General features: G+C 32.7%; 1 protein-coding gene across 5 annotated transcripts in view; it reads left to right on the top strand.

The window, feature by feature from the left end:
• LOC148275744 (uncharacterized) overlaps positions 1–21,281 on the top strand; it is a 154,129-nt gene that overhangs the window by 62,236 nt on the left and 70,612 nt on the right. Inside the window, exons 10-11 of one of the 5 annotated variants that reach the window (XM_088235258.1) lie at positions 19,642–19,725; positions 21,091–21,201. The exons of 1 other annotated variant lie outside the window; for it this stretch is intronic. In XM_088235258.1, the coding sequence (XP_088091384.1) occupies positions 19,642–19,725; positions 21,091–21,201 (195 nt within the window). Of the gene's footprint in view, positions 1–19,641; positions 19,726–21,042; positions 21,202–21,281 lie in introns of those variants that run through there. 3 more of the 5 variants (XM_088235262.1, XM_088235259.1, XM_088235260.1) reach the window with 3 other exon arrangements.

Here is a 21,281-nt window from a genome sequence, read left to right as displayed (position 1 = left end):
TACTCGTATTTTAAATTACAGATTCTTCGCTATTCAATGTAAATCGCCTACTAATCGAACTTTTTTCATAAATATATACTTTTTTGCACCACAAACAGGTCTTGAGGCCCAATTACAGTGGTGATTTACAGTACAGTACACCCAGGTTTGATAAAAATCACGTTTACTTTTGGTGTTCTCACCGGGAATCGAACCCGGAATTTTTCGCGCGTGAGTCAATCGTCTAAAAACTACAGCACGGTAGCCGCAGGGATATGAATTGTATTTAACTTTCGGGTGTCTACTGGAGTGCCTCAAGGCTCAGTACTCGGACCACTCCTCTATCTCCTATACATTTAAGATATAGAGAACATTATCAAAGATTGTGAATTGTGGTCTCACTGCTATGCGGATGATACACAGATTTTTTTTTTTTGCAAACCAGGCGAGAAAAGTGTGCTTGTTAATTTAATTGATGGATGCATTGAGAAAATAGGAAACTGGATTGCTGAAAACCGACCAACATTAAACCCATCAAAAACGGAACAACTATAGTTGGCTTCTACCAGACGACAGAATTTGATTCAGGATACGGCTCTACCCAATGTAGGGAGTACCGCTTTACCCACCGTTAAACTACTGGGAGTTTTACTCAATTCTGACCTATCTCTTGACGCTCAAATTAGTAGAACGATAAGTTCATGCTTCTACCAGCTGAGACAAATTAAATGCATACGCAAAAATTTGTCGGTTGATGCCGCCCGTCAATTGATAATTAGGTTTGTAGTGTCTAGAGTCGGTTATTGTAATGATATATATGCGGGTCTACCTATGAAAAAAATGACTAGCCTACAGTCTGTATTAAATGCTGCAGCGAGACTTATTTTCGGAATCTCTAAGTTCAGTCATATCACTCCACTACTTCGGGAATTATACTGGCTATGTTTTCCACAGAGGGTGGAATACAAACTCTGTTGGCTTATATATAAGTCACTGCACAACTCTGCTCCGGAATATCTAAGGGAAATATGAATTTCAGATGAACTAGCTGATAGGCGTTTAACGCTTAGATCAGCTACATCTACGTCGAAAGGTAAAGTTATTATACCTATACGCAAACTGCACACTAAATTCATTGAACGCGGATTTACGGTCACGGACCCTGTGGTATGGAATGCTCTCCCAACAGAGGTGCGAGGCTGTGAGAGTGAAGTGATGTATCGGAAAAAGCTTGAAACCCACTTGTTCTGTAGATCATTTGAATAAATCCGTAGCATGTGATGATAACAAAACAATTTTTAAAAATTTAATTACAAATTTAAGACCTTCAATTATTTTTTTTTATCTATAGAACCACTTTGTAAAGCGTCCTTGAGGTATTAAATTACGGAAATGGCGCCATATAAGTTATTTATAATAATAATATCTGCAGGCAGACGGATGCAAACCCAAACGTCAAATGTTCTGCAATAGCCTAAATAATATACCCTTTCTAAGTGAGTTCTAATAATTCAGAACATTAATTTGTATATTTAGTATCTTAATAAATTGGTTAATTCATTATAAATCTTTAATTTCTTCAAAATCAATGGACATGATCATAAACTGGGTACGACAAACGATATGTCATTTCATCAAATTCTGGATTTGCATCCATCTGCCTCTAAAGTACAAATATTATATTTGTAAATTTTGTGTGGTTTAGGTAACATTAAAAAATCCTTATTAGTATAATAAGATTAAATCTTATTTTAGCAATCGTAATCAAATCACAGTAATTTCCGGTGCCTTCTCTAAATATGTTAATGCGGTTCCTGGTGTGCCCTAAGGCTCGCATTTAGGACTTCTCCTGTTCAAAACATATGTTAAGCTAGGGTTTCCTAGGACAGCGGTGCCCGTATTTTAACGGCCATATTGAGCGGTGATGCGGTGGACAGACGTTGTAACGATGACTAGAGTGTGGTTTCCTAGGAAAACGGTGTTATCAACACCATTTAACACCGCTGTCCTAGGAAACCCTAGCTTTAATGATATAGGTGCGTGCTTTTTAAGCAGTATGTACGTAATGGATGCCGATGGTACTAACATTTTCAGATCTATAGAATCCTACGCTGAATGTCAGGAATTGCAAGACAATTTAAACAGATTATGTGATTACTGCAATGCAAATTGTCTCAACCTCAATATCAAAAAATGCCATGCTATTTAATTTACTGGGAAAAAGAAAACACCTTCTTTTACTTACTCAATGTACAATCACCTTCTTGTGTCTAAAACTGAATGCAAGGATCTCGGCATAGTTTTAGTCCAGAAACTAATTTTTAATTTACATATTGACTCCATTATTTCAAAATCTTATAAAACGCTCGGTTTTTTTTTAGAATTTGAAAAGGTTTTAAAAATCCCAAAACCCTATTTATGATTTGTTGCGCAATTGTCAGAAGTCCACTGGAATATGCATCTACAGTATGGAATCCGCAAGAAAACATATTTATAGATAAAATAGATTCGAGACAAGTTCGCCAAATATCTTCACTTCAAATACGGCAACAATAATACGTGTCACCTACCAAGTCTATTATAGTGTGTTTAAGACAATTATTCACAAAAAATACATTTTCTACTTTTTTTCATGAACAACAACAAATGATTTTTTTTATTCGTTCGATTTATATTGATCAATTTGTCTACCTCTAACATTTTTGCAAAATGATATCATCTTGTAAGACCGTCGTTAATATTTAGGTTAATTTTAGTTTTTAAAATTTTTAAATTTATTGGGGATATCAACAGTAATACATGTAACAAACATATAACAAATAAAATATACAGAGAATAAAACCAATGACAGATATCCACAGAAATACATTAAATACACGTACAATACATACTAGTGTGTTTGTGTGAGTGTAGGTGAGTGAGAGGTTGGGTGAGGGTGTGTTATTTTGAAATGAGGGTGGACATGTGTGTAAATATTGCACAAGTGTCAGTGTCTAAAATATAAAATATAATTTAAAAATTTGAAGTTGATTTTATACAATTATGTTTATTTATATATCAAGCATTGTATTGAAAAAATAAATCGACATGCCAGATACGAACGATATATTTTGTGTGTCAATATAAATCACTCCTTAGACGTTACTACAAAGTCATGTAGTCACTTTTGCTGACAACTGTCTTTCTAATCAAGCTATATTTTAAAGACTATAAATAAATTGAAAGCAAATTTTAAAAACTATTTGTACTCGTGTAAAAGCCGCATTCAACAACAACAACAAACCATCACGCAGAGAGGATAGAACGCCTTATCACTTTATCGTTGCATACAGACCTCGTTTGCTCTACATTCATACATCTTCTCATGCACGCACGCCGATTATTCTTACTTTTGACATGTCCATCTTCAAGTATTTGATGGACTTGATCGTGCCATGTCTTTCTCGGTCTTCCTCGTTTTCTGCATCCATCAAAATTCGTATCGTAGACCCTTTTAGAAATTTTAAAACAAATTTAGGCTCTAATTGGAATACAACTAAAATTACATTTTTTATTTTTATTTTTTTATTTTTTTACAATAAAAACAGAGTATTAAAAAAATAAAACATTATAACATAGCAATGAAATACATATTAATAGTAAAAATAGTAAACAAAAAATCCCACAAAAGCATAGCCTATTCGCGGGTATACAAAAAAATGTTAATGAATTTTTGCTCCTATAATAAATAATGAACAGTTATAATATTTTTGTGTAACATAAGAAAGAAAAGATAATATGTATTTTTTTTATAGAAATTAAAAAAGGAAAAAAAAAATATTCAAAAAATAAACACAAAAATATTCCTTATAATTAAAGGGCAACAAAAAATATCATAGAAAAAAAGAGTTCATATCTTTAGTTTGAATCCAGGATAGCGTGTGTTTTTTAAAAGAAGGAGAATTTCGAAAGTTTGGAATCAATGAAATATTATCAGTAAAAAAAGAATTGAAAATTTTTGGGCCTATAAAATATGCATGTCTCTGTGCAAGCCTCGTTTTACAATGTGCTATTTCTAACACACGATTCCTTCTTTGACTTGATCTATTTGAATTACTTGTAAATAAATTTTGGTTCTTAGATATATATATATATTTTTTTTCATTAAACATTTCATACGTAAGCATTATTCTCTCTAACTGTTGTTAGCAATAAAGTTCTACAAAACACTTTCTAGCGACCTAAAAAATATAAAAATCATATACGTACTTAAAAAACATAGTTCTTACAGCCCGTGTTAGTGATATGTAATGTTAAATTATCGACTTTTGATTAAATCTATTTTATTATCGGCACATTTGCTGATTGATTATTTTGTCATTTTCGTTATTTATTTTGATTTCGAATTAAATGTCAAGTCACATCAAAACACTGCTGGTGATTAAAGAGTGATTAAATTCGCATTGGGCATGAGTTAAGTGTCATAATTTTAGAAGGCTCAGGGTAAAACGATGTCTGACTTTTCTTCATCAACACGCATTCACGTATTTTTTCCATAGATTGTGGCACTAGAATAGTGATTTTTGCACGATTTTGATTTGAGCACGATGAGGCTTCTTAGCTTATAACACGTGGAGATAAAACAAAAAATAAACCCTTATTACGAATATATGAATAGCTTAAAAAAGTCCAAAATAAATAACTTGTGTAATTAATTATGAAAAAAATGTTTGTTCAACCTACTAATAACAGGCAAACTAGCGTTCGGGCAGGACAACGTCTGTCGGGTTCGCTTGTATATAATAAAAATCGGCGGCCTCCGCGGTGTAGTGGTCAAGACGCTTGACTCACAGACGGAAGGTTCCGGGTTCGATTCCCGGTGAGAACACAAAAATTAAATGTGATTTTTTCTCAAGCCTGGGTGTTCTGTGATGTAATTCACCGCTGTAATTGGGCCTCCTGGCCTGTTGTGGTGCAAAAAAAATAAAAAAATATTTTGATTGACAGATTATTCTTTATTACATGTAGATTGCACCGAATAGCAAAAAATAAATTGTGGGTTTCAAAGAGGCGAAATTTCAAGCTCGAGATCATAACTAATCAACTGAGGCCCAAAGGGCCGAATTCTTCAGCACGTAGCAGTTCGGCTGTTCCATTATCTATATTATCTTGCTTCTATATTTATCGCTAATGATACCATTTATCCATTAATCCAATTCTTTGAAATTCTAATATTGAAGATAAGGGGATATGCGATAAGGTATTGGTAAAAAATAACCGAAGTAAGAAACATTATATTGAGGTGTAAATCGTTGATATGCTGCTATAATTTTCACAAAAAAGTATTTTTTTTATTTCATTTTTTAATAATCATTGAATAATGAGCCGCCAGAGGAAAAAAAGTGTCCGTTTGGAGCCACCTGCTACAGGAAAAATCCAAACCACTTTGAGGAATACTTTCACGGTAGCACAAATTTTTATTCATAATGTTTATTTATTTATTTATTCACTCAAAATTACACTCGTTTAAATATTTTGTAAATCATGTCAGTGAAATTTCAAGCAAGGCGTTAAAAATGTTGGGCTTTATTTTGAGATCACAAAAAATTTTAAGTCCATCAGATCGTTGAAAATATTATACTGTTCTCTTGTAAGAAGTAATTTAGATTTTAATTCATCGATATGGTCACCCTGCTATAATGTTCATGTTTATAATATAGAAAACATTCAACATAAATTTCTACGATATATAAACTACAAACTAAACATCCCAAAACAAAATGTGAATTATGACTATTTATTAACACTGCTTAACCTAACAACACTTTCTGAAAGAAGAACTATTAATGATCTCATTGTACTGTATAAATTTGTGAACTCTCTTTTTGACGCACCAAAAATACTTGCCAAACTAGGAGTACTTTATTGCTCCAGTACTTCTTCCAACCAACAAAACAATTCATTGAAACCGAGACTGCATAGTGCGTAGGTTAGGTAACACTTACGGAACGGCTGCAGACATTCTGTCCAATTCTTTACTATCTTATAAGTCCACAATATCAAGTTTATTTGTAGCTGCTCGTCAAACTATTATTGACAATTCAATCCCATAAATTAAAAAAATACTTACTTGTTTATTTTTATTACCTTATACTTGTTTTTTATTTTTTACTATTATATCAAATTGCATTGTAGTATTGGCTAATACGCATTTCATAGATACATATTTTTATTTCTTTTTTTTTTCGTGATAATATATGCTCGCTTGTTTATTAATTTAACTTAAAAATGTCTTTCTTGCTTACCGTAACACTTTATTTATTGTTTGCTTTACAGAATTTATTTCATAAGCTTATATCTTTGCATTTTTTGTTTATATGCTTACTGTTTTTTCTTGCATACCTTTGTTATTATTATTTTTTTTTTACTTTGTAAAACTTTTTATTATATCCCTTTTAACTCATTTCACATATTTTTTCTGTATATTCTGTGTTTATTATTGAGTATGTTGGCATGTATTTCTTTTTTTTTTTAAAATGCATTTTGGGCGTTAATGAACAAAATAAATAAATAAATAAATTAGTGAACTTACTAAGGCTTTTTAGGCTGTGCCCGTGTCAAGCCATAATAATTAACAATAAAAATTACATAGTAAAATTAATTAGATTAAATTATAATGACATGTGATGCAATATAATAACAATCCAGAAAAAGGGTATAAGTAATAAAAAAATAAATTCCAATGAATACAATTTAAAAAAGATAATCAGAAATAAATATTAAAACGTAAATTATAAATTATACTAATTTAGATTCATACATATTCAAATATACAAAATAACAGTATTATTTAAATCAACAAAATAAAAGTATTATAGTGAAATATAGTAGTATTTAAAAAAATAAATAATAGTATCATTGAAATCAATATAAAAAGAATATTTATATAAAAACACAATTGAAATGATAATTGAGATATGGTTTCTAGAAACTCACTTTACACTGTAGTAAGAAATATGAGTAATAAATAATATGCCAAATAAGATTGAGTATCAAATAAAATCATACAAAAAATTGTAATAAAAAAACATAAAAATATCAAAATATTTAAAAAGCAAATAAAAGTAAAAGTACGGAAGGAAAAATTAAGGATCATTGAAAAAACTTACAAAAACACGCTAAAAACCGGCATAAAAAAAGTCTTACACGATACTATATGGTGTTTTGAAAGAACGATATTTTATGGGTGCAAACGAAATATAAAAGAAAATTATTTCTCCCAATCAGATTACCTCCGGGTTCAGGTTGTAAGACAATTTTTTTTTTAAATGCCAAAAAATGAATGTGTTATGTCCACTGCATATGTATATTCAATTTTAAAATATGGTATTATTTTTTGGGTAAACTCTACTATTTCATTTCATTTCATTTCATTTATTTATTCAGATATTTAGAACATTACAGAAAAAGACCCAATTCATTCTAAATACAATAATAAATCACAAATTACAGTAGATAATTATGTTATTAAAATAATATAACAAAATGTAAAAAGAAAAATTAAATGTTAGAAAGTGCTTTCCTAAGGGAAGGCCCACTGTCGTGAAATATGTCGACATCCGAGGCGATGCGATTAAGTAGCAAGATTGCCCTACCAACCGGCATAACCATTGGCAGGTTGGTTCTGCATCGCGGTAGGTAAAACAATCGATGCTGTCTTTGTCGAAGATAGTTATCAGGTACGAACAGACCTACATCCATCAGAATTTCTGAGTTATGTATGCGACCACCGATCACCTGGAAAAAGTGAACACCCAAATGAACGTCCCTCCTCCTCCATAATGACTGATAGCCTAGCATTCCCAGTAAAAAGTCAGTTGGGAAGAGCCAAGGATAATATCCACACTCTTTAAGGTACAGATAGCGCAGAAATTTTTTCTGCACTCTCTCCACCATCAAAGAGTATCGAGTCTCATGTGGCGACCAAATAATGGAACTAAACTCCAAACGACTTCTTACCAAGGAATTATACAATGTCCTCAAAATCTGAGTGTTAGAAAAGATCTTGGCATTTCTAAGAACAAAACCAAGCATTTTAAGGGAGTCATTACATAGATTAACTATATGAAGATTAAAAGATAACTGAGCATCAAACAACACCCCGAGATCTCTGGACGTTGAAACCCTTTCAAGTCTTACTCCGTCCATGAGATAACGATAGTATATTGTTTTGGATGCTCTTGTGTATGCCATTACAAAACATTTGGAAACATTGAAGAACAATTTGTTTTGTTTGCTCCATTGAATTATATTTTGAATGTCACACTGAAGTTTAATACAATCAGAAGAAGTCAGTATTTCACAAAAAATTTTTAGGTCGTCAGCAAATAAGAGAAAATTACAAAATTTTATGACTTTACCAATATCATTTATAAAGATTAAAAATAACAATGGTCCCAAATTAGATCCTTGAGGAACCCCTGAAGAGGTATTAAATGTTTCAGATTGATACAGTCCATATGACACATATTGCTTACGATCTGTAAGATAATTTGTGAATAGCTTCAGAAGAATGTCGCTAAAGCCAATCCTCTGAAGTTTCAGAAGCAAAAGTTGGTGATCTACCTTATCAAACGCTTTGGAAAAATCGTTGTACGAACAGTCTACTTGAGCACCTTTGTCGAGTGACTTAGTGACAAAATTCGTAAACACCATCAAATTTGTATTGGTTGAACGCCCAGGCCGAAATCCATGTTGTTCGTTTGATATGAATGGTTCTAATTGGGGATAGACAAAATGATATATCAACCATTCAAATGCCTTTGCAGGAGCAGATAAAATTGCCACCGGCCTATAGTTTTCGATACATGTTTTATTCCCTTTTTTAAACACTGGAGAAATTTTGGAGATCTTCCATAACTCCGGAAAGACACCTGTTTTTAAGGACAGATTGAAAATAACAGTTAGTGGTTTTTTGAAAATGTGTACACAACTCTTCAGCACAGCGGTTGGAACAAAATCGGGACCAAGTGAACAAGTGTTCTTTAAAGAACTAATAGATTTGAAGACATCAGTTTCGCTGAAATAATCTATTGAAATATTTTGCGAGCCTTGAGACGAACTTTGTTTATTTAGATGCACCTCTTTATTCGGAGTAGAACAGTAAACAGATTTAAAATTACTAGCAAAAGCATTCACAATATCCACATTTCGAACGTCTTGACATTTCCAGGTCATGGAGTCCATGATCCCTCCATCCCGGCGCTTAGAGCCAATATATCTCCAAAAGTCACTGGGATTTCGCAAGATATTTGATTCGATATCGGAAATATAAAAGTCAAAGGCTGCATTTCTTTTCTGTTTTACCTCGGTTCGAAGATTACTAAAAAGAGAGTAGTAGTATGGATCACCAGAAGACTTCCACTTTTTGTGGTATCCGTGTTTTTTTCTGATGTCACTGATAATATCACGAGAGAACCACCTCGGATATCTCCTGTTACTCACAGCCGGGTGTTTCCTCGGAAAGCACATATCTAAACAATTGTAAACAGTGTTATAAAAATAATGAACAGCCTCATTAACATCAGTTAAATCTATTATGCCGTCCCAATCAGCATTAAAAAAGGAGTCGTAAAGGGAGCGGAAATCACCTTTAGTAAAATCCCATCCCCTTTCCGATGTTATATAGTTCTACTATAGTATACTATAGTTCTTAAAATATAGCTTGATTAGAATGACAGCTGTCAAACTAATTTCATTAGTGATGAGAAATTACTGATCACTGATCAAATTTATTTTATCAGTTATTTCATGCAATCATGAAACTCTGTTTCCAAAAATTGATATAAAAAACGAAAAAACAAGCCTATTATAGTGTGTTTAACATAATTGTTCACCAAAAAATGAGACATTTATACTTTTTTCATGAACAACATCAAACGAATAATTTTTTTATTCGATCAATTTACATTGAACAATTTGTGTCATTTCTAACGTTTTTGCAAAATGATGTAACCTTAACATATTACAACAGAGATGAAGAACATTTAAGAGAAGGTAATATAGAAGTCTAGGCATCTTCAGGGCTTATGATTACCTTCTCTTAAATGTTCTTCATCTCTGTTGTAATATGTTAATATAAACAGCTCCCCAGGGAGTTGAATTGACAAACTCAAAATATTGTTGTTAAATAATAACTACTAGTGTTAACAGAATAATGAGTTGAAGTCTGTTTTGCCGCAAACAATTTTTTTTATTTTTTTATATTTTTAAACCTTCCAATATTTTATTGATTTTCTTGAATCGTTGTGAACTCCTTGTGAGTTTGCGATTGGTTGGTGTCAGTTTCGCGTTTACCAACAACGAATTCGCTGCATATTACCGTGGGATTGGGCTTTGTAGCTATAATATACGCGTGCAGGGTACCCACTATAGTTCAAAGTATAAAATATCTTGGAATAACTATAGACCAGTATTTGAGGTGGGATGAACGAATTGAAACTATAACTGCAAAAATTAAGCGCTTGATACATTTTTTCATCTCACTTAGAACACATTGTATCCCGGAGCCGTATAAACACGTGCTTGTGTATCCGAGCGTTGGGTCCCGGTCCCGTGTTTTCACGTGGTGTACCAGCTATCTAAAAATGCGCATTTTATTCACATCTAGTGACTTTTGTTAGTACTTTTTCGTAGTTTTAAGAATAGTAAATACTCAGACCATTCCAAAGCTGTCATCTGATTTGCAATATCGGTAAATGAAAATGTAAAAAATGCAAAATAATGTCATTTCATAGAACAAAACAACCAATTTCCTTCGAGTACCTATTAGAAAACTCCAAAATTGATGTAGTCAAGTCCATCAGAGATTTAGGAGTTGTTTTGGACTATAAACTGACATACAACGAGCATATAGATAATACAGTAAATAAATCACTGAAATTACTTGGCTTCATTAACAGAATATCCTCTGATTTTACTAATGTCCGTACAATCAAAACTTTTTATTGCTCAACTGTTCGCCCTCTTCTTGAATATGCCTCAGTGGTCTGGTCTCCATTCTATGTCAATCGCATAAATCACATTGAATCAGTCCAACATCGCTTGCTTCGAAAAATAGCGTGGATGCTCGGACTAGAGAGAGATAATTATTCTTATGCGGAAATAGAGTCAATGTTAAATATTTCTACAAAAACGTAGAACTAATATTGACTCCATATATATGTTCGGCATACTAAATGGTATAATCGATGTTCCATCATTACTGGGACTCGTAGATTGAGAAACAATGAAGTACTGTTCATCGATCAGCATAGCAAACAAACTATGGCCTAAATTCTCCAATGACCCGCCTTTGTCGTATGTTAACTCAAGACAAGATCTGGACTTTTTTGGCAAACCAAACCAACTTAAAAGTTTACAACGATTTAAACGAGCACTAAATAAATAGTCCAGATCTTGTCTCGATGTCCCTTATGTTTGTCAATGCTTCTTTCTTTTTTTTAAAAATGTTTTAAACTATTCTTTTATTGTAATATTTAAACCTTATAAATTGTATACATGGACAATGTCCGTTAATAAATAAATAAATAAATAAATCTCTTTTATCGATTGAAATCACATGTTTTTTCACGGCTACTTGTGGCCGCCATTGACCTTTACGATTTCGCCCAGTTTCACTTGCAGTTGACGTTTGACTTTGAAGATTGTTTACGAGGAATATTTTACACACCTGAAAGTGTGCTGGAATATAATAAGTATATAAGCGGTGCGGACATCTCGGACCAGTTCTTGTCCTATTGCAATATTCACAGGAAGACCATTGAGTGGTCAAAAAAAGTATTTTTTCACCTTGTTATGTGTGCTCTGTTTAATTATTTTATATTGTATAAGAAAAATAATGTAAGTAATAAGAAAAATTTTAGAGTTTTTTTGTTAGATTGTGTAGGTTCTTTAGTTTTAAGTAATTATTTTTCGCCTTCGGGAGACCACATTTTGCAGTCTCCGGATCCACTCCGAGTGCGAAACTTGCAGGATCCACCGAACAGGTTGTCAGGGATATGTCCAAGCATGTTTTAATAGCTATACATGCCACAGAAAAAAAGACAAACCCTGTCGAACCTGCAAGGTGTGTGCCAAGCACAAAAAAAGGAGTGAGACCCGGTATATGTGCAAATATTGCAATGTGGCTTTCTATAAAGGCTAATGTTGGCAAAACTATCAAATAAAAATGACTTATTAAATAGTTTTAAATAAATATGAGAAGTTTCAATTGATTTAACTTAGTATGTTCATAATTATGACACTTTTAAGAAACCCTTCACAAAACATGAATTTTAATTAAAATGGGCCGGGCACGAGGTAAATTTTATGTGTATTTGACCGGTGCTCATTGAAACACCTATACCATGCACTGGCAAATTCTGTGTTGACTTACAGTCTAATTGGTTGGGGAGGTTGCACGAAAACCACCCTTGAACCTGTACCAATTGCACAGAAATCTTTAATCCGAGTAATTTTAAAAAAACATTTCGTTATCCAAGTGACTTGCTCTTCAAAGAATTCAAAGTACTGAATATTATTCAACAGTATATATTGAGAACGGTAGTGGTTACACGCATACATAAAGACGTTTACCCGAGCGTCAACCACAACCATAATACAAGATACTCTAATTGGGATCTGATACTAAGTGAAGGGGTCAACACTGTTCTGGCATCGAGACAACACTATTACGTAGACAAAAAGGTCTATAACCTTTTGCCAGAACCATGGAAAGACGGGAGTGTTGTCAAGTTGCGGAAGGTGTTGACCTCGCTCTTTCATGACACTGGTCGTAGGGAGTCAGAAAAGTTGATGCATGCCACGGATTGGAGATTCTTACTGGATGTCGAAAATAAAATATGAAAATAAAGAATATTTTTAAAATATATAAATATAGATGCCAACCATGAAATTTCGCATTATAAATAAATTATCTATGTTTTATGAATGTATGTATTTGTATGCGCATGGGTGTATGTACGTGTGTGTGTATGTACATGTGTATATGTGTATGTGTGAATGTATATGTATCAAAATGTATATACGAGTAAGTTTATATTTGATTGGTCAGTGCTCTCTATTAATTTGTTAACTATTATCATTTATAAGAATGTAATTGCCTAGCTTGGAACGGGGTATGTACCCTTGTTAGCTGGGCAAAGTGAACGTAAAATGTTATTTTTGGTAAAAGGGGTAAATAAATAAATAAAATAGTCCTTAAAATATGGCTTCGTTAAAATGACAGCTGCCTAACTAATGTGACTAGTGGTGGGAAAGTACTGATCACTGACCATGTACCGATCAAATCGATTTTATTAGTGTTTTCATGCGAACATGAAACTCTGTTTCCGAAAATTGAGATAAAAGCACAACAATAAGCCTTTTATAGTGTGTTTAAGACAATTATTCACCAAAAATAAGATATTTTATACTCTTTTTCATGAACAACATCAAATGTTTTTTTTTATTCGATCGATTTACATTGATCAATTTGTCCCATCTCTAACATTTTTGCAAAATGATGTAACCTTGTAAGAACGTCGTTAATAATTAGGTTTATTTGATTTTTTAAAAAGTTTTATAGCTGATTTTGTATAATTATGTTGATTTATATGTCAAGCATTGTATTAAACAAATAAATGAACCTACCAGATACAAATGATTTTCCTGTGCCAATATAAATCACTCCTTAGACGTAACTGCAAAGATATGTCGTCACTTTTGCTGACAACTGTAATTCTAATCAAGCCATATTTTAAAGACTCTAGGAGCGACGAACTCGGGGCTGCTCAACCAATGGTTTATTCATATTAACCTTACATATACTTTTGAAAATAAACATTGTAAAGAGGCAAGTTAGTTATAGGTTGAAATTAATTATTTGGTCCCAGTTGGGCGACATTATAAAGGTAGGTTATCACAAACCAATAAGCAAATTTTTAAGATTTAGAAGAATAATGAAGATAACCAAATAAAGTACCCACAAACAACTTACCCTTCACCAGTTTCGCTCAATCGGCAAGGACATGAGAATTCTCCAAAAGAATAAGATTATGTTGTATAAATTTAATTTTATGAACGGAATCAAAAACGTTGTATATAAAATACCTTACTGTAAAATGGAACAAAAATGACTTAAAGATCTGGATTTTATGAAATAAACAACTCGTTAGTGAAATACAAAATTTTAATAAAAGAAGCAATCCTCTACAAATGTAACAAGATTAGTTAATATAAAAAATCAGAATTCTGCCTAGCTGATATAAATAAATGGTTGACAATAAATTTATCTAAGAAGTAAATATTCGTAACAATAATAATGACAACTGAAATAGATTCTTGATTGTTTTCTTCTCGAGGTGTAATATGAAATAATGTTGATTTTACAAAATAAAATCCGCAGATGGAGTTTGATATGCGACGTCTTCGGTTGATATATTTTAACTCATGGTTGGCTCAGTTGATGATTTCCCAGAAGATTGTTTGTCAACATCCGAATTCAGTATAAGATCGTCTGCTTCATTGCATTTGTTAATTTGTGTCTCATGATCTTGAAGAAAACTTTAAAATCTGACACCAACTTTTCCAGGTGTTTACGAATAAACTTCGTAATAATTAGTGATCCATTCAAATCATGGAGTAAATATACCATATTGTAAAAATTTTATCATCGGACAAAGTAGATAAAAAGGTGGAATAAATAAAGAAAATAGAAAAAGGTGGAAAAATATAAAAAGATAGAAAAAAAGGAACCTGTATAAAATACAATCTCATTAGAATATGGTATCTCTCTCTACAAGAATTGCGCTAATAAATTTAAAACCAATAGGCTTACGTTACGTTGAACGTTCCCTTTCTTGAAGGACTACATTTTTGAAATGTGCGGTCGCCTGCCCTTTGAGTCTTTCCACGACAGCTGGACTGTTCGTCTCGAGTTTTCAAATGGAAAAGAATTTATTTCTCGCGCACGGATATCGTATGGATGAGTTACTAACGCGGCCGTCAGATGGCGCTAAATCAGGCAACATAGAATTATATTCCAGTACTAAAATGCTTTCAAAAACGGGGTACGTTGGACTTGTTTTTTACAACGTTACAACATGTCCAAAGAAACGGCGATGTGCTATATTACTGAGGAAAAATAATTAATTGCGCAGTTAAACATTTTTATAAATGATCAAAATAATAAATATTACAAAGACTATATTGTTAAATTGACACCGAAATTTTCGCAAATCATGGGTAAAATTAGCCAAATGGCAATGAAAATGGGAAGTTTGTAAAGTGAAATAAAAACGTACAAACAAATTACAAATAACCAATCTCTACACCCTCAACCACAATTGAACTCGAATGACTTAATTGGAGCATAATCAGAGATCGAAGAATGAAAAGAACGTTAAAAAAACGTTATACTGCGTAACATTCCGGAGAGCAGTGCTACAGCTCAATCTACCCGGCTTTAAAAGGACGAAACTGCTGTCAAAATCACTATTTCTCAGCTTGAAATTTCCATTCAAAATGATGTGAAAAAAACGTACAGACTTGGTAATCCCAGAGCGGGGTAGTCAGACCAATAAAAATTTAACTAGAAAGTTCTAACCGGTCGAAGTCAATAATTTACAAGCGTCGGCTCATAAAAAAATAACGTAAGAGCGTACGCTGATTTAACTACATTGCAGCAGAAACAGATGCAAGATCTTCGTGAAGAATCGGATCTACGTAAAGAGAACGGGGAAGAAAATCTTACCATTAAGTATATCAATTCCACGCCTAGAATTGTACAAACGCGTAAAAAAAACTAACTTAGAACTTAACACAATATTATCAAAATGTTAGAGGTGTAAAATTTAAACTAGAAGAATTAAAAATGAACTAATCTTTAATGGATTATGATATATTTTGCTTATCGGAAACATGGCTCAGTCCTGAAATAAAAAATGGTGAATTGGGTTTTTTTTTAAAACTACCTACAGAAAGACAAGTATTAAATCAAAAGGAGGTGGTGTTTTGATATATGTGAGTTCAAAATTCTCTTCGAGAAAACTGTGTTGCAAAAATAATAATGTAGAAGACTTATTTGTTATGGTATCATAAAAAAATCATGATTTAATATCGGTTGTACATTCATTCCACCATCATCTGATGTGCAAGTGTACATTGTCTATTGTGAGGATGTAGAGCTTCTGAGAGCAAGATATCCAGCTACCAAAATGATATTATTGGGTGATTATAATCTGCCAACAAACTTGAAATGGGATCGTAACAACGACCGTTCTATCTCAAGTGATATCAGTGATCAAGGTGGTCAAGAAATAATTGGTGTCTTGTTTCTTGAATTTGCATCAGTTCAATTATCTAAATTATAAAAACAATTGCCTTTTGGATTTAATATTTTTTAATTCTGGAAATATAAATGAATCAATAGCAAATAGGTCGCTTTTGCCAATTGATGAATATCATCCACCATTATATATTGGATTATCTCAAGTGAGTGAAAAAAGTTTTAAAATAACAGAAAACAATTTGAATTTTGTCAAAGCCGATTATATTAAAATGAATTCATTTCTTTTGAGAGTTGATTAGACTTTCTTGAGTGCATGTGGTGATCTTAATATATTGCAAGAAACCTTTTACTATCATTTACATAAAGTGATAGATTTGTACGTTCCTATTTCCTATTACTAGGCGTTTTGTTACTGAATATCCCCCATAGTTTAGTAAGGAACTAATTTGTTTAATAAGTAGGAAAAAAATGGGCCCTTAAAGTTTTTAAATTAACCCGTAATGTGACTGATTATGATATCTATTTGTATATACGCCCAATGGGCATTTTTAAGGACTTATACATAGACAATTATTATAAAAAAAAGTAAAAAGACTCAATGGTATATTGTAGACTTTGTGATAGTGCAAGCGGGAGAGAGATGTTTATAATTGAATAAGACTCAGTGATCGTTTGAAAGAAGACAACTTGTTATCAAAGAAATCAAGACTGGTATGCGACAGCCCCGCCCCACACACGACCTTTCGACCGCGCAGTCATGCGCGAACTGGTATAAAATACACCGCGCTTTGTCTAATTATGGAACTACGCGAGTGTTTTAGTTCCATATATATGTATATACTCTAAGGTTCCATATTACAAGTCCGCGCATGCGCAAATAGAAATCATTAATATCTTTGGGACCAATCCTAACAAACACATCCAGCTATGTACTGAGACGGTTTTATAACAAATTTAGCACATAAATCGGTCAACACGATGGCATTATAATATTTAACTATGATATATAACTCTTTTATGCTAAAATTATGGCATAGATTTGCTTTATAGTTTATTTCAAATCACTTAATTTGAATTTCTATGTTACTATAGTTCTTAAAATATAGCATGATTAGAATGACAGTTGTTAGAAAAACTGACGACATAACTTTGTAGTAACGTCTAAGGAGTGATTTATATTGACACACGAAAATCATTTGTATCTGGTATGTTAATTTATTTTTTCAATACAATGCTTGACATATAAATCAACATAAATATATAAAATCAGCTTTAAAACTAAAATAAACGGTATTATTTACAACGTTCTTACAAGGTTACATCATTTTGCAAAAACGTTTGAGATGGACAAATTGATCAATGTAATTTGATCAAATAAAAAATAATTCGTTTGATAATGTTCACGAAAAAAGTATATATGTCTTATTTTTGGTGAATAATTGTATTCAACACACTATAATAGGCTTGTTTATGCGTTTTTATACCAATTTTCGGAAACAGAGTTTCATATTTGCATGAAACAACTAAAAAAATCGATTTGATTAGTACATGATCAGTGATCAGTGATTAGTAATTTCCCATCACTATTGACATGAGTTTGACAGCTGTTATTTTAATCAAGCTAAATTTGAAGGACTATAATGTTCCAATTACCAGCATTTCTTCTTTAGCGGCGACGAGAATATCTTCGATGGGGATATGGGAATATTTAGTGTTTCCACAAGTAATGCCATCTTTGGCAAGGGAGTCAAAGTATGAGTATACAGGTACATTTTTAGTCTTAGGAAATATGACCACATTTCTGATTATCGTAGGCAACTGAAATGGCTCAAAATTAGATAGCGGAGAGACTATCACTCCCTCTCACTTTTGTTCAATGTACTTCATAGTCCTAACGCTCTTATATACCTGCGTGAAAAATTTCAACGCTTATCAGTTCATGGTTTACCTCTTCGGTCTAATTCTCGAGGTACCCTCTTAATACCCATCCACAATTCCTCTTTCTTCTCTAACTCATATAGTGTCCATGCGGCTCGACTGTGGAATCATCTCCCATCCACCATCAAAGATGTTACCACATTATCTCTGTTTAAATGACGTCTGAAGAAACATTTCCTTTCCCTTCCTTAATCTCTCCTCCTTTCCTTTTTCCTCTTTCCTCTTTTTTCCTTTTTCCCATTGAGTAATAGTTTTGACCGGAGGTAATTCATTAACAAATACGTTTATCAACAATATTTTGAGTTTGTCCAAATTTTTGTAGACAAGGACTGGATTCAACTCCCTGGAAATAATTCAATTAGATGAATCTAACCCGCATAAATAAAGGTTTCAGCTCTTTAACTTCACAAACATCAACAGCCTGAAAGAATTGAAGGAATATGGATGTTCAAATATAGGCAGAATGGTGAATGTTACACAGTGTGTAAAGTGGCCACTTAAACCAGCCATTGGCAGGTCATAAGCCCTGTAGATGCCTAGACTTCCATATTACCTTCTCTTAAATGTTCTTCATCTATGTTGTAATATATTAATTAAATACGTTTATTTCTATTTTTATATAGCTTTAGTTTTTTAATATTTTTTTTTCTATTGAATATGTTCTGTTACTTGAATTATAAAAAGAAAACTATAATTTTATTGCTTGGTTGGAAAAAATTGCCATTTGGCAATAAGCCCGCCAATGTGTACAAAAAACATTATGTACAAAAAGTTACATAAATAAATATATCTATGTATACAGTAAACACAAATTGAACTTAGTTATGCAGAAAGCAGCCAGTCCACAATTTAAAGAAAAGAGAGATATTGATGTCATCGGGTGCAGTAAGGTCGATTCTATGTTCTGCCAAAAACAGCCAGACCGCTTTCATATTAAAAACTGTATTAATAATAACCTCCGGAGAAAGGTGTCGATCACAAAAACGGCATTTCTCAATTTGCAGAAAACACCCACAAAACTAGAAAAATCTTATGGTACCTTAAAAATCTTTTCAACTGGTCAAATACACAATAAGATTCTTGTTTATAATATTTAAAAAACTTATGTATTCATTGTTTATCGTTTGTTGAAATCAAAAACATTCAAACTGTTGAAAAAAATGGCTATTATCTCAGTTTCAGTTTTCTATGGCTGACTACGTTCAATTTCTTTTTTTTTTAAATTTGCTGTAGATCCTGTGTTTCTTTCTTTGTAATTCATAGTCCAGTGGCCGCATGACTTTGTGCCATATCTTATAAACTCCACCGTGAAAGAGTCAAAATATAAATCTGCTATTGATGCAACAGTTTAAAGCTTCATAATCTCCGTTTATTTGATTGCGCTCTAATTCGATCGCGGTATTTTACTGTTTTAGAGAATGAGCAGAGTTCGGGTAGAGTTGCAAGTGGTTCTGAAGACGTGGAGTGTACAAATCCCTCCGGAAAACGAGGACGAGAAAGTAAGAAATGGTTTATATATTTGTTTTTGTGAAGTAAAATATGATCAGCGTTTTTGCTAGGAAAATCCTGCGCGCTGCGTCTCTGGACTGAAATTCCTTTTATGAAGCCCGAATACAAAATAATTTTTACACCTCGATGTACAAAATAACCTGTAGCTGAATTACAAATAATTATCGACGTGCTTAAAAACATGATAAGCATTTGAGTTATCACAATGAACAATAATAAACATGATTAAGTTATCACAGTCATAAGTCAACGCGTGTGTAATCTCTAAGTTAACGCTCGTGTCATTTTTTTTGTTTTCCTAGTAAATAAATACAGTTCACTGGCGAAAAATCGGCGTTTACTATAAAAAAAATACAATATATTGCATTTGCAAAATAGTAAAGAGTATCTAATACAAAAAAGTAAAAATTATATTACAATTACTATGGCGACTACTTTCCTTGATATTTGGCTTGCCAACCTCGTCTAAATGCAATAAATAGCATGATAATTCATAAATAAATCAATTTTAAAAAGCGGTTTTGGAATATTTTCCATATTTACACCGGTGAAATTTAAATATGCGATCGCGCAGCAGGATTATAGGTCGCGAAACGTAAATATGTTGACATTTAATATTAGGTGTTCACGGATGTTCCACTGTGATCGCAAATACGATTACGTCGTTTATTAGCACGTCGATAGTTATTAGTGATTGAGCTACTGGGGCCTTATGCTGAAATTATTCGTAATTAGAATCTAATGCGGCTTCCGTAATTCGACGAGCCACTTGCCAGCATTCTTGAACCACCCATACGAATGAAGTCGATTGAAAACCAATCAACTTAATCTTGAGTGCCACAAAGCACTCGACATTAACACTCGAATGCGACATCGAAACTTCAGCTGTCAAACTTCCTTCGTGTAAAAAGATCGGCATTTATGTTTGAATGACGAGTAGGTATTTTTGCTGTATTTACAACACTGGAGCCTTATGCTGGAGAGACGTGACATTTTGTCACTCACTCGACAAAAGTCGATTGGGCATCTCGATTGCTTTGTCTTAATGCTATTCTTGAAAACCCTCCGACAATTTAATTACAAAGACGAATGAGAAAGTGGCAACACTAAAAATCCGCATTTATCTATGGCTCTCCTGCCAGACGTAAACTTTTTTTGTTTCTTGTCAGACTTCTTCGTCAGGGTCTCCATCTTTGTTTGGACACAGTACGATGTAAACAAACTTGGTTCTACTCGCCTTTTGGTAGATTATAATTCTATGCTGTCAGCCTAAAATGTACAGATTTTAAAAACTTAACATTTTTCAGTGTTTCATTGAAAGCCACAAAATAAAATGAGTACATTTTTACTTTTAGAAACAACTAGAAGCCTTTCATCCAATAGGAGCAGAAGTCGGAGCCAGGGCACAGTGGGCTTGGGTTCCGGAGCAAAATTAAGCTATAGTTCAGTACTGAATAAAGAAAAAGGTAATTATAAAGCATTAACTTTGTGGTAAACTTTTCTATGTCTACCAGTTTCGAGACGTACCGTCTCTTTGTCGGGACAC

This window comes from Micrasema longulum, unplaced genomic scaffold, assembly GCF_059751315.1.
Source record: "Micrasema longulum isolate JH-2025_06_02 unplaced genomic scaffold, ASM5975131v1 h1tg001351l, whole genome shotgun sequence".
Lineage (NCBI taxonomy): Eukaryota > Metazoa > Arthropoda > Insecta > Trichoptera > Brachycentridae > Micrasema > Micrasema longulum.
Note: the sequence above shows the minus strand (reverse complement) of the source record. Positions and strands in the feature narration are given on the sequence as shown.